At 57.0% G+C, this 13,428-nt stretch overlaps 1 protein-coding gene across 2 annotated transcripts in view; it reads left to right on the plus strand.

Moving 5' to 3' along the window:
* Positions 1-319: 319 nt before the first annotated feature.
* KCNN1 (potassium calcium-activated channel subfamily N member 1) overlaps positions 320-13,428 on the plus strand; it is a 30,638-nt gene continuing 17,529 nt past the window's right edge. The window contains exons 1-3 of one of the 2 annotated variants that reach the window (XM_065422158.1): positions 320-706; positions 2,647-2,742; positions 7,762-8,180. In XM_065422158.1, the coding sequence (XP_065278230.1) occupies positions 341-706; positions 2,647-2,742; positions 7,762-8,180 (881 nt within the window). In that variant the 5' untranslated portion in view covers positions 320-340. The remainder of the gene's footprint in view (positions 707-2,646; positions 2,743-7,761; positions 8,181-13,428) is intronic. The other variant, XM_065422157.1, reaches the window with a different exon arrangement.

A 13,428-nucleotide genomic window follows, 5' to 3' on the forward strand; every position in this document is an offset into this window, starting at 1 on the left:
ATGGTCTGGGGTTTGAGACCAGCCCAGGGCCTGCCCTCCCTTCGCTGTCCCTGCCGCGCGTCTGTGATGCTAGAGAAGTAACACAGACTAATAATAACTAGCCCCCCGCACCCCCTTTAGCTCAAATTCTGCTTTGTAGAATGGAAGCTGCAGTCCCCGGGGGACTTGGACTGAGAAGGGGGCGAGCTCTCCCCTTCCCCCCCTCGTCTCTCTGCCCCCGGGTGTGCATCTCTCTAACCCCATCTCCGTCTCCTCCCAGGTAAATGCGGACGCCCAGGTTCTGAATCATGCTGGATCCAAGACAGCGTTCAGCGAGCCCAACCCCTTCACCGAGATAGCCATGAACAGCTGCAAGTACAATGGAGGCGTGGTCCGACCCCTGAGCAGCCTGAGCGCCTCCCAGCGCAACCTCCATGAACTGGGAGCCGAGACCCAGCCCCTGCAGACCCTCCACAGCTCGGGCCTGGAGGTGGTGGTCTCCAAAACCGAGCAGGCCAAGGATACAAGCTTGCAGGCGGAAGAGGCGGCGGCGGCGGCGCGCTCCCGGAGCCAGAAGAAGAACCAGAACGTTGGGTACCGGCTGGGCCACCGGCGGGCGCTCTTCGAGAAGCGCAAACGCCTGAGCGACTACGCCTTGATCTTCGGGATGTTCGGCATCGTCGTCATGGTGACGGAGACGGAGCTGTCCTGGGGAGTCTACACCAAGGTAGGGACCGCGGCCTGTCTTGAAGCCGAAAGGCCGGGGACCCAGGGGACAGACCTGCCTGGCTCAGAGAAGAGGCTGGCGCAAGTCCTGGGTACCGCATAAGTCCCACTCACGCCCTGTGGGGGTCCAGGCCTGTATGTTGCCCTTGGGAAGCAAAGGATCCTGGGAGTCCCAGCCCTGGAGCATAAGTGGAACTTTTAGCTGGTACCTAGGTCTCACGCAGGCGGGAGGCTGGAGGCCGTGTGAGTGCAAGACAGCTGTATGTGTACAGTGCCTGGCACACCAGGCGTCCGAGTGCCACCGTAACACACATAAGGGATAAGGAACGTGTGTGAGAGAGACAGAGAGAGCGGGACTGCCCGCATGTTTGAACGTCGGCTTGCTGTGGGGGTGTGCACACGCGGGTGTGCCAGGGGGTGGTGTGGGTGCGTCTGGGGAAAGGAGGATGCGTTTAAACGTGTGTCCCAGAGTCTATGTATGTGTGCGTGCACCGATGCAGGGATACGTGCACGGACCCATCTCTGTGCGTGTGTACCTGTTCTCCCCCTCCCCGTGGGTCTGTGTTTGCACTGACCCAGCGATGGCTCTCCTCCCCCGAGCTGCCCTGAGGATTAATGGACCCTGCCCTTCGCTGCGATGTTTGATGCCAATGGGCGCTTTGTGCTGACAGTGTGAATAGTCCTGGCTCAGCGAGATGCTTTATCATTCTTGGTCAGCTGGCTTCTCTCCAGGGCTGATGAATCTTCCCCCGAACGGCAGGGGTGTGGGGCCAGATCGAATCGTTCATGCAAACACCCGCCTGTCCCCTGCATGCTGCCATGCAGCTCACCTGTCCCGCGCTCCCCCGTCAACTGCACATTGTCCACATGTCTGTGACTGCAGAGCCCCAGAGCTTGCCGCTACAGAAGGCCCCGGGGATCAGAACAGGGCCCCGGGCTGCTAACATCCATGTGTCAAATGCATCCCTGGATGGAACTGGTCATGTGGCGTCTGCCCCCCCTCAGCCACACTGGAGGCTGCCTCTTAGGGGCAAGTGTAACCCCCCAGAATCGGTTGGGATCTCAAGAGAGGAAGCTGGTTCAGGGGCTAACGCTCAGGGTTGGATTCTGGAAAGCTGGGTTCCATTCCTGGCTCCGCCCCAACCTCCTGGGTATCCTTGGGCGTGTCTCAGCATCTCTGTGCCTCATTTTCCCTGTCTGTGACATAAATGTGGATCCTAATGGGGGGAGCTGGGAGGCTTAGCGGATCACTGCCAAACGCTGGCTGACTGTCAGTAGGGAGGGGAACAGGGTTAGGATTAACCCCTGCATTGGGGTGTCCTGTACTGAAGGCTTCCCGGCCAGCCTCTGGGGCCAGGGGGTACGTCCAGGCAGCAGCTGGGGGTGTGATTCCCAGCTCGGGTAGACATACGCTCACCAGCTCTGGGGGAGCTCGTGCGCTAAGAATAGCAACATGGCCATGGCGGCATGAGCTAGTCGCTTGAGGACAACCCCCTCCGAGGTCCTAGATATGTAGCAGGGCGGCCGGCCCAAGCCGCTGCCAGCACCAGACCATGGTCACGCTGCTCTTTGCAGCGCACAAGCTTGATCAGGGCTACCCCGGGTATGTCCACCTGCCCTGGAGATTCCCCTCTCAGCCGCTGCGGAGATTTGCCCTGAGAGGCCAGCAACCCAGCCTGGAGTTCAGTGCAGGTTGGGCCGGCGAGTGGCTGATGGCCTGCCCACGGGATCGGCTCTCTCCTGGAGTCGGGATCCCTGCGGCATGCCAGGTTCGTCCAGGCGAAGACGGTGAGTCCCTCCCACCAGCTCGGTATGCGCCTTTCCATAAAGATCTGTGTGTGCCTATCGAACGAGCCGAGTCCAGAGCCTCCCTGCCACGGGTCTCCTCGGGACCGAAGGGGGAACCATGCCTGACGCTGCTCCTCTCTGTCTCCCTTTCAGGAGTCTTCATATTCATTTGCACTGAAATGCCTTATCAGCCTTTCAACCATGATACTTCTGGGCCTCATCATCATGTACCATGCCAGAGAAATCCAGGTGAGCTGCCCACCCCAGCGCATGGCCCCTTCCCTATTTCACGGTGGGGGGGGGGGGTGGAGTTTGTGCCGGCACCAGGCACAGCTGATGGGAGTGTGAAATCAGACAGGAACGTTCTTCTGGGAATCCCATTGCATGTGCTCAAACCAAACCCTCGCCCCTCCTGAGACACGGAGCCGGCGGTCCTCGTGGGAACCTGAGTTTGTCCAAACTGTGGTTCTCAACCTTTCCAGTGGACTGTCCCCCATTCAGGAGTCGGATTTGTCTTGCGTGTCCCCAAGTTTCGCCTCACTTAAAAATTACTTGCTTACCAAATCAGACGTGAAAATACACAAGTATCACAGCACACTTCACTTTCTCATTTTTACCATATCATTATGAATCAACCGGAATATAAATATTGTACTTACATTTCAGTGTGATACTTGAGCCTGTTTTTCACTTCTGAGCCTTCTCTGAAGCCGGAGCCCCGGACGGCAGGGCTGAAGCATGTAACCTAGCTTCGCAGAGTCCCCGTGGCATAAGGCCCCGGGCAACTGCCCTGCTTGCCACCCTCTAACGCCGGCCCTGCACTTGTGACCCCCCCCAAACCCATCCCATGACCCCCTGGGAGTTGCATCCCCCACATTGAGAAATACTGATCTAGATGAGTTGAGTGCCCCTGGAAGACCTGTGTGAACCCCAGGGGTATGTGTACCCCGGGTTGAGAACCGCTGCAATACAGGAGACATTGATTAGCTGTAGCTTTCCTGGAGGTGGCCCCGAGCTGCAAATTTCACACCTGGATCCCAATTTTTCAACCGCTTCCTCCCCCGCAAAGTTCAAAGGGGTTTGGAGCAGGGGTGGTTTGGGGCTGTCTCTGAGCCCTGCAACTGTGTCAGATCTAAGAGGAGCAGGGTCAGGACGGGCCAGAATTTTTCAGAAGAGCTGCGGGCTAGATTTCCAAGGGCTCAGCACCTACCGCTGGGCTCGGATTTTCACAAGAACTCAGCTCCCATTTAGGCCCCTGCATAAGGGTCAGATTTTCAAGTGGGGTCAGCGGGTTCCCATTGTGACATTTACCGGCAAGTTTTCCCAAGCACCCAGCACCTAAAGGGCTGGAAATCTGGCCCAGAGCTCTTTTAAAAGAATCTGGTGCCCACAGACCTAACCTGACCCAGCTCAGCTCCTTAGGAGATCCTAGCAGTCGGGAGACCTCCAAGGAACAGGTAGGTGCTGCAGGAAGCAGTGCTGGGGAGTCAGTAGGTGGCGCCGTTCATCTGAGACAGCGCTGATCAACAGGTGAAATCCTCCCTGGTACAGGAGACCCATGTCCCACTTAAGATCTATTCTGAAGGCTTAAGAGGGACTCTACTAACATGTTTAGCACATGCCACTCCCTCCTGCACATACACTGAGGGGGCGGCTTGCTGCTTGAGGTTGGCATGACAACATTCATTATAAAGGTGCAACATCACATCCTAAAACACGTCCTTCCCTGTATGACAAATTAGCCAGTAGGTTATTAACATTAAAACAAGCTGTATTGGCTTGTTACTATTAAATTATAAGCTGTATATGCCTGTCACCTTTTGTTCTTTATTTACTTGTTGCATTTCACTAGCCTGGGACAAAGAAAACATCTCATCAGTTTCACGTTCTAGCAAGAAACCCTGATGTGTGGGTTGCAGATACTGACAGTGTTGCCAACTCTGGTGGTTTTTATTGAGTCTCGGAATATGTGATGTTTTACCTTAAAGTACAAGGTGCTGGAGTCAGGTGATTACCTGAGAAGCTCAGCTTTTGTAAAAAGAGAACAACCCAAAATGTATTATTTTTTTTTTTAAATCTCATAATGTTTGAAGGCTTTAGCACTGGTGCATTCCTTCTGTGATTTTTAGGGGACCCGGGGCAAAATCTGAATCTAGAACCCTCACCCTTCCAAAAAAATTCCTGCTTGGGGGAGGGGGGGAATCCGAGAACAAGCTCCCACTGCACTTACCCCACAACAGGGGCTCAGCTTCTATCCTGCGGGGCTGAGCCCAGATCTCCGCCCCAGGCATTGCGAGCTGGTACGCAGGGTCGCAGCGCCACTCAGGTATGGCCCAGCCGTCCCTCTGCCATGATGGGGGGGACTGCCAGGCCAAACCTGAATGGCACTGCGATCCCACGCACAAGGTCACAACACCACTCAACTTGGGGGCCCTCTCAAACTGGGGACCCCTTTTGGCTGCTCCAGTACACGAGCCAGCTAGATGAACATTAACTCAGGTCCGTCTACACAAGCTGCACTCCCACCCCGTGCCCTGGCATGTCAGTGATGTACATGCTGCCCTGGGGCCAGTGACTGCACAAGGTGCAGAGCAAAGGAGAACCAGACCCAGCAGAGCTCTGCGGAGACCCAGCGTTCCATCCACCCAGAACAGGTTGCACAATTGGAGCTGGAATTGTACTTGATAACAGGATTTTCTAGCTGGGGTTTGAGAGGAAAACAAAAGTCTCCAGTGTTCAGAGAAGGCACCTGGTGCCGCGGAGAGATGAGTTGAAGGAGCAGATACAGCAAAAATCAGGAATTTTTTTTATCCAGGGACTTTCTGACCCTGGCGCCTGGTCCATTGGAAGTTCACCACGGCAACCTCTCTCCTATCTGTGCTGCCTCTGGTTTGCAATCTAGCCCCTTTGGGCAGTAAACCATCTTCCTACCATTAATGCCCACCGTATCAGCTACACCCGATGTGACTTTGATCGTGTCCCCTTACGGCAAAGCACCATCCATTCTGCAGAGGCTGAGCTCTGTGCCCCCAAGCAGCCGTTAGGAGAAGTCACAGCATTCATCCTGCAGCCACAGCATCGCCAGGAGAAAGTCGATAGTAATGCGTTAAGAGCTTAGGGAGGTGGATTTTAATGCCTTAATTGAAGGAAAGTGAGCTCTCCCGTTCTGCACAGCAGGAAGAGAGAGGCCGGTCTCAGATGAGTCCTGCCGCCTGGGACGCCGCTCTGTGGATTTGTACAGCTGCTATTTCCTCACCTGCTGTGTATTTAATTTCACTTTGCGGGGACTTTTCGCGCGGCAACACAGGGAAATACTGATCAACCTAGGAAATTGTGGCTGGAAAATCCTAAAAATTGGCAAGAAGACTCAGTAGCGCTCAAAATCCGCAGGATGGCCAACCCCAAACGTTCAAACCTCATGAGTCCAGCGCCCCAAAATATTGAGATTGGCTTCAACTAACAATGCTGTGGGCGTGCCGTTCGTTTGCCTTTTGGGTCTTCAGCCTTTGGGGTTACGCACTAGTCACATTTTCAAGGTTTTCTTTGCAGCCACGAGGGTTAGAAATTGACTTGCTTTAAAAAAAAAAAAAAAAAAAAAAGATTCTGACAAAATCACCAAATTCCAGAAGCCGGGACACCAAATACTACGAAACTCATGTTCAAACCATGAAAACTGGCAACACTGAATATCTGAGCTCATTGACAGCAAGATGTGCGGAGCACTGACAGCCAGAACCCCACCACCTGGGGCTGAAGCACGTAGCTTAGTGTCGCGCGGCCCTCCTGATTCGCCGAATTTTTGATCATCCGATTTGGCCCCGATCCCAATTAGATCGGATAAACGGGGTGCCACTGGACACCGGGGCCTATACAGTCTTTTATGCTTGTCCAGAGACCAAACCACAACCCCTCTGATCTGGTAGCATTTTACAAATCTATAAATGCCAGATTTACACAGGTATTTGGGCAGCTAAAGACGCTGACAGGAGCTTAGGGGGGTTTCCAGAAGTACGTAAGCGAGTGAGGTGCCTACCCTGTTAGGGGAATTTTATACATTCCTGCGTCTGTTTCACTGCAGGCTCTGACTCCGGTGCTGCCTCTAACCTACACCCAAAGCTCTGGCCTGAGGTCCGTGGGAAAGTTGTTTAGCTGTAGTAGCACTGAGACATGGTTACTGGCGGGATAGACAAGCAGAGAGAGGGGCCTGAGCAGGGGCCGCCCCACCCTGTGTGAGTGCAGAGAAAGCCAGCAAGCTCTGTGCAGCCTGTGTGAGTGCAGGGGAAGATGGAAAATCCCCACAGCAGGCCCTGGGATGAGAGCCTGCGAGCCAAGCTGACGCAGAAGCAGATGTGCGAGCAGTGGCTTTGGGCTGGGTGATGCGTGCAGTCATTACTCAGCCGAACAGCTCCGGCTGTTGCAGGCGGCACATGGGGAATGCATCTTCGGGCAGGGCTTCTGCCTGGCCGTTTCCAGTGCCGAGTGGGCCCCGGAGAAGCCTGGCAGAGTCCCAGAAGAATAATGCAGGGCTAAATTGCTCCGAGACTTCCCATTCCAACTTTATTATTGGCTGCAATTATTGCCGAGAGCCACATGCGACCTGCTGCCGGTGACGGGGCACAGGAGAAAAACATCCCTTGTTCAATGGGCAATACGAGCCCTCTATAAATCCTATTGCATTTAGAGCAGGGTTCGTTCAGTTACCCGTCTCTCCCCTTCTGCCCTGCAAAGCTGGCCCCGGGGGCGTGAGGGGCAGACAGGAAGGCCCTTGTTATTATTTATCACCGGTCCAGGCGGGTGTCACTACAGGACTGGATGCCTGGTCTGGTGGGTAGGGAGCGGCGCCAGGAGGGGTGAGTTCAGTTCCCACCTCTGCAGTGACTCGCTGCCTGACCTAGTGCATCAGTTCCTGTAAAAGGGGGAGAACAAACCTTCCTTTAGCTGCCTGCTCTATTTAGGACAGGAACTGTTCCTGGCCAGGCGCTGAGCTCAGCTGGGGCTAACCACCTACTCCTTGGCTAGAGCCTCTCGCCACCGCTTGTATTGTAGCAGCGCCGGGGAAACCCACCTGAGCCCTGGGCCCCTTGTGCCAGGCGCTGCAGTGTGAGAGCGGGGAAGGGGCTTGCCCCAGGTCAGCCAGCGGGGCTGGGCATAAAGCCCACGGGCGCTACCCCACACCACCTGCCAGCTCCTTGCTAGCTGCTGCTGGGCCTTTCGACCCATCCTACAGCAACCCCTGGCCTCTAACCCCCCTCCCCTCTCCCTGCCCAGCTCTTCATGGTGGACAACGGGGCGGACGACTGGAGAATAGCCATGACCTACAAGCGGATCTTTTTCATCAGCCTGGAGCTGATCGTGTGCGCCATCCACCCCATCCCGGGCCAGTACCTCTTCACCTGGACGGCCCGGCTGGCCTTCACCTACACCACCTCGGTGGCCGACGCCGACGTGGACATCATCCTCTCCATCCCCATGTTCCTGCGGCTCTACCTGATTGGGCGCGTCATGCTGCTACACAGCAAACTGTTCACCGACGCCTCCTCCCGCAGCATCGGCGCCCTCAACAAGATCAACTTCAACACCCGCTTCATCATGAAAACCCTCATGACCATCTGCCCCGGCACCGTGTTGCTGGTCTTCAGCATCTCCTCCTGGATCATTGCCGCCTGGACGGTCCGCGTGTGCGAGAGGTAAGGGCTCCTCGGGCGGAGGGCGGGGCAGGCTCTGCACACGGGCCCTTTGGAGGGGCTCGGGCCCTCCGGGGCATGGCGCTGAGATGCAGCTGGAGACACGCCGGGCTCCCTTAAATAGACCAGAGCTGGGGACCCCTGCGTATGTGATCCCCCCACCAGTAGAGGGAAAGGGCCCTTTGGTTGGCTGTTACCAGCTTCAGCCGTATGTAACAAGGGTCACCAGCAGGGAGCGAACCCACAGCCTCTGGGTGGGAAAGCAACCTCCTGCCTGGGCTAAAGCGCCAGCGGTAGCTGACTCATAGGCCGCTGGGCACGGTCTGGTCATTGGCAGCTGACTGCCCCACTCTGTTACGTGAGCCGAGCAGGGCTGCCCAGAGGATTCAGGGGGCCTGGGGCAAAGCAATTTCGGGGGCCCCTTACATAAAAAATGTTGTAATACTATAGAATATTCTATTTTCGTGGGGCCCCCTGTGGGGCCCGGGGCCTGGGGCAAATTGCCCCACTTGCCCCCCCCCCTGGGCGGCCCTGGAGCCGAGCTCCTCCTCTCTCTCGTCCCCGAGCGTCTCCGCAGATGTGGGGAGCAATGCGGTGTCACCAGCCGTTCCCCTCCGGGGCTTGTTCGCCCGCTCAGCCCAGCCATCTAGCGGGTGGTCAGCCTCGGGGTCAGACTGAGTCTGCCAGGTGGGCGTGACTCTGTCGTACCTGGCGTTCCGCCGACATGATCTGTTATTCGAACGGAGGTGGCACCTCGGCGCCCCAGCGGCTGTGAGGGGCAGGGGCCTTCCTGAGCGCGTGCTGGGGAGGGGGCAGGGCTGGGAGCCGATCCAGAGCGAGTTAAACACGCCAGGTGCTCTTGGCCTAAATTAGCTCTTCCTTTCTTTGCTGTTTCGGAAGTAAAAGCCACTGAAGGTGCACCGCTCCCTCCCCACGGCCCCCCCTTCAGGCGGCGCGGAGGGGGGCCCCCCTCATGCTTTGCTTTCCACTAAGATGAGCCTCTGAGCCCCAAAGCCGGTTGGAGCCGTCGCCCTGTCCTAGGATTCCTCCCCGCTTCCCTTCCTGTCCTCCCCACTCCTCCCCCTTCCACCTCTGGTCTCCCCTTCGCCACCAGGCCTCTTTGCCCCCAGCCTGGCGTGTCGCGGTGCCACTGCCAGACGCAAGGGGGCACCTGCTGCACCCGAGGGCTCCCTCTTTTCCCTACAACCAGGGGTAAGCTCCTGCCCAGGCCGAGAGCTCTCAGGGTGACTGGGGGGTGGGGATTACAGTAACCCACCTCGGCCATCTCAGGCACACCCGTGGGCCACAGCCTCAGTCAATGGAGTCAGTGAAATCAGCAGAGCTGGGATCCTAGAGGCCAAGGCCAGGTTGATTTACACCGGCTGGGGCTCTGATCCCATTGACTCCAGCAGAGCTGGGCCAATTGATACCAGCTGGGGATCTGGCCCTTTGCCTCCTCTTTAACTTGGGCGGATCCCATCAAACAGGGAGCAGGTCCCGAGCTCTGGCATTTAAGGGAGCGGGCGCCTCGTGCCCGACGCGTGCTCCTTCAGCTGCAGGTCGGAAGGGACCCGAACGGTGTGCCTGGGGGTGTGCGTGTGCTCTCTCCTCTCCTCTCCTCTGCTCTCCTCTCCTCTCCTGTCTGCCACTTCTCCTCTGCACCGGGACTGCTCATTAATCTGCTCTTGTTTTCCCTCTCTAATTGCTATGCTGCTCATAGGGACAAACTGTGAGTCTTCGTTCCTAGAAACCACTAGCCCCAATCCTGCATGGGGAGCTGCCTCCTACTGCCGAGCCTTGCGCCTGCCAAGAATTTAAGATTAGCTGCAGCTGGCAGGGTGGGCGGAGGCGGGGGAGGCGGGGATCCAGTTCGTAGCAAAGGGGCCGTGAACCTTGAAAGCAGGCTGGAGCCATTCCACTTGGAACCTCTGCATTTCATTGTGATGGGGGCAGGTGCCTCCGACATTCTCCCTCCCCCCCCCCCCCGCTAGTCCATTCCAGGTGCGCCCAGGAATCCAGTGCCACTTCTTCCCTCGACTTCTCCCTTGGGAAGAGCTTGCCGTTTCCAGGCGTGGATTCCTCATGCTTTGCCGTGGGCTCCCATTCCATCCCTGCCAACCTCGGGCCAGGAGCTGGGCCGTTAACCCTTTAGTGGCAGGAGTCTGCTTTCCTTGGCATGGCCAGGTGGGAGGAACAGCCACGCTCTGGAGGGAGGAGCCCCCCTCCGCTGGGGGTGGTCTCACCTCGGCATTCATTATCGCCAGGCCTCCACCGCCAGCAGCGTGATCCTTCTGTGCGTCAGAGTCCCCGGCCTTGGGGCAGGGGGGAGTTTTTCATCACAGGCCCTGTAGAGCCGTACCCCTAGGATCGGAACTGCAGCATCCCCACAGGCGCTCTGCCCGCTGGCTCAGATGGAGCCAAGCTCCAGGCCCCGGGGCCAACAGGGCTCTAAGCGCCGGGGCTGGGCAGCCAGTTCTCATCAGAGCCAGCCGCAAGGGACGCAGGCGTCTCACCCAGCTCCCCTCCGCGGTGGTGGCCCCTCTCTGTGGCCTGGTCTACAGTTAAAACGTCGCTCGGGGGTGTGAAAAACGGCATTCCCCTGAGCGCTGACCTCGCCCCTGGTGTAGACGCGGCTGGGTCAGTGGACGGATGCTTCCATTGAATTCGCTAGCGCCACTTGGGGAGATGGAGTTCCTGCCGCAATGGAAAACCCACTTCTGTCGCTGGAACGAGCGTCTGAGCTGGGGGTAGCCCTGTGTCCACCGGCCCACGCCCCCTTCCGTGCAGGAGTCGCTGCGATATATGCATCAGGACCATAGACTCCTGCACCCTCCCCACTCCGGGGAAGGGCAGGCACAAACACAGGGCAGCAAACGCCGTTCCAGACCTTCTGAGGCTGGTAATTCCCTAGCTCTGCTGGGCTTTGCATCGGCTCCGATTTGCAACGGGGATTCTTGGTTGCTGTGTTTGGTTCCAGCCCTGACTGCAAAAATCCAGATGACACCCAGCATGGAGAATCCACGTTTACACAACAATCCAGTTCCTTTCTCTAGTGCCTTCCACCGAGGGAGCTCAATGTGCTTTCCAGACTCTCGTGGGTGACTCCTCACAACCCCTCCCTGGGAAACAGGTTGTGAGCATCATACCCATTGTACAGATGGGGAAACGGAGGCATAGAACGAGGCAGTGACTTGCCTGAGACCACACAGGGAGTCAGTGGCAGTGCCAGGAATAGAGCCCAGAAGTTCTGGATGCCAGTCTGCACCAGCCTCTCTGCTGAGCTGCATTTCACTGCTCGGGCAGGTGTGATGAGTTGTCAGAGCTCAGCGGGCAGGATGACGTTTTTAAGTGAGAGAACCCTGAGTTGGCACTGAGGCCAGGGACCAAAAGACCCACAGACTGAACTCCCTTCTCGCCCCATGGAGGTGAGGCGATTACCTACATGGTGCAGCGTAGCGGAGATCTGCCCTCCAGTCACCCATGCTGTGCCACCTTGGTGGAGGACCCCGGCCCTGAAGGATGCCAGTCCTGCCTCTCTCACCAGTCGCTCAAGTTGGATTTAAAATGCTTTTTGCAGGATAAAAGAAAACAACGAGGGGCCGGTGCGAGGCGTCAGGGAGGTGGAGAATTCCCTCCCTCAGCCCTGTCCCGCTGGAGCTGCCCACGCAGGGGGGCCAGCACCGAGACCACAGGGTAGGGTGGGGTCAGCTGCAGCAGCTGTGCTCATGGCGGAGGCGAAATGGCTATTAGTGTCTGGTTATTAGCCTGGTGTCAGTGAGGAGCAGCAGCAGTGGGGTGTGAGCGCCACTCAGGCCTTAAGGAGGCTCCCGGACCCCGGGGTTCCCTTTAGTAAAGGGGGGGGTTGCAGCGCTGCTCTACTATTCTGTGCCTCTCAAAAGCAAGTTTGGTACCAGTGGAAACTCCTGCTGTGCCAGCCCTGGAGACCGGAGCAGAGCGGAGCCAGCTTTGGCAGAGAGAGACCCATCCACGTTGCCCTGCCGCTGCATCTCAGCCCTGACCCAGAGGGGAGTTGTCTCCATGACTCTTGGGTTCTGGGCCAAGGCAACCAACCAAGTGGCTAATTGATGCCAGTCAGGGCTGCCTGTCCACGGGGAACTGGACTGAGTCCCAACCATCTTCCACCTGGATGTGTATCAACTGGATTTGACGTGGCATCCTAGAGGAAACCTCAAAGCCCTGCCGTGCTGCAAGGCGCACTGAGCCACCCGGCCTCCCTGGCCAAAAGGCCATTAAAACAATCATCCACCAGCAAGATAATGACCCTGCTCCCCTACTGCTTCGAACAGCCCAGCGTGTGAACAGCAACTCCAGGCGATGCTCTGACCGGCAGGGCACTGGGAAAACCGGGGGCGCTCACCCCAACATTTCACTTGGGTTTTTTCTATCAAACAGACAGAACTGATTCAACTTGGGTGAAAAATCACCTCACTCCCACCACTGGGAAATCCTTCTAGTCGTCCTCTCCATCCTCTGCTCTATCCCTTCTGTTTCTGTTCTCCTCCTCTTCCCTGTCCCGTTTCACCTCTTTCTCTACCCCCCTGCAGCCTCCGTTTTCCTCTTTCTCCTCCCTCGGGCAATCCCTCTCCAGCATCACTAAGTGGAAGATCGAAGTTCAAAAAGGTTCCAAATTCTGCAAAGATGGCATTCTAGAAAACCCGGATGGGCAAGATTCTAAAGGAGCTGGACCCAATTGGTTCTAGAAGAGCTGGATCCAAGGGGTTCCAGATTCTGGATCCAAGAGGTTCTAGAAGAGCTGGATCCAAGGGGTTCCAGATTCTGGAAATAAGATGCAGGTGATCCTCTGGGTGGCTTGTCTCTAAACTATATTTCTCACTAGGGACAGGCTGGCAGCTCTTTGGAGAAGGCCCCGAGGAAGACAGGAGCAAGCATGGCAGAGAATGGAGCAGTGTAACCTTTTCTCTTTTGAGCCCCGCTCGGAGGCTGCTCAGGGTCCAGTTCCACCATGTCAGAGAAGTGTCCCTCTCCCCCGCCTCTCCCAGCCCTGCTTGTCAGCTGCCTCTCTTGTAATGTTGTGTGACGTTACCTTGGGCTGCACCAGGGTGCCAGAGGGAAATGCCATTGCAGCTGAATTTAGTGCATTGCACCTAGGACACAATCGGCGTTTCAGTGAGTGAGCAGGGCAGTCTAGCAGGTAGAGCGGGGGAGGGGGAGCCAGGATGGCTGGATTCTGTTTTCAGCTCTGGCCCTGGCCTGCCATATGACCCGGAGG

The sequence above is a fragment of the Emys orbicularis genome, chromosome 24 (genome assembly GCF_028017835.1).
Source record: "Emys orbicularis isolate rEmyOrb1 chromosome 24, rEmyOrb1.hap1, whole genome shotgun sequence".
NCBI classification, from domain to species: domain Eukaryota; kingdom Metazoa; phylum Chordata; order Testudines; family Emydidae; genus Emys; species Emys orbicularis.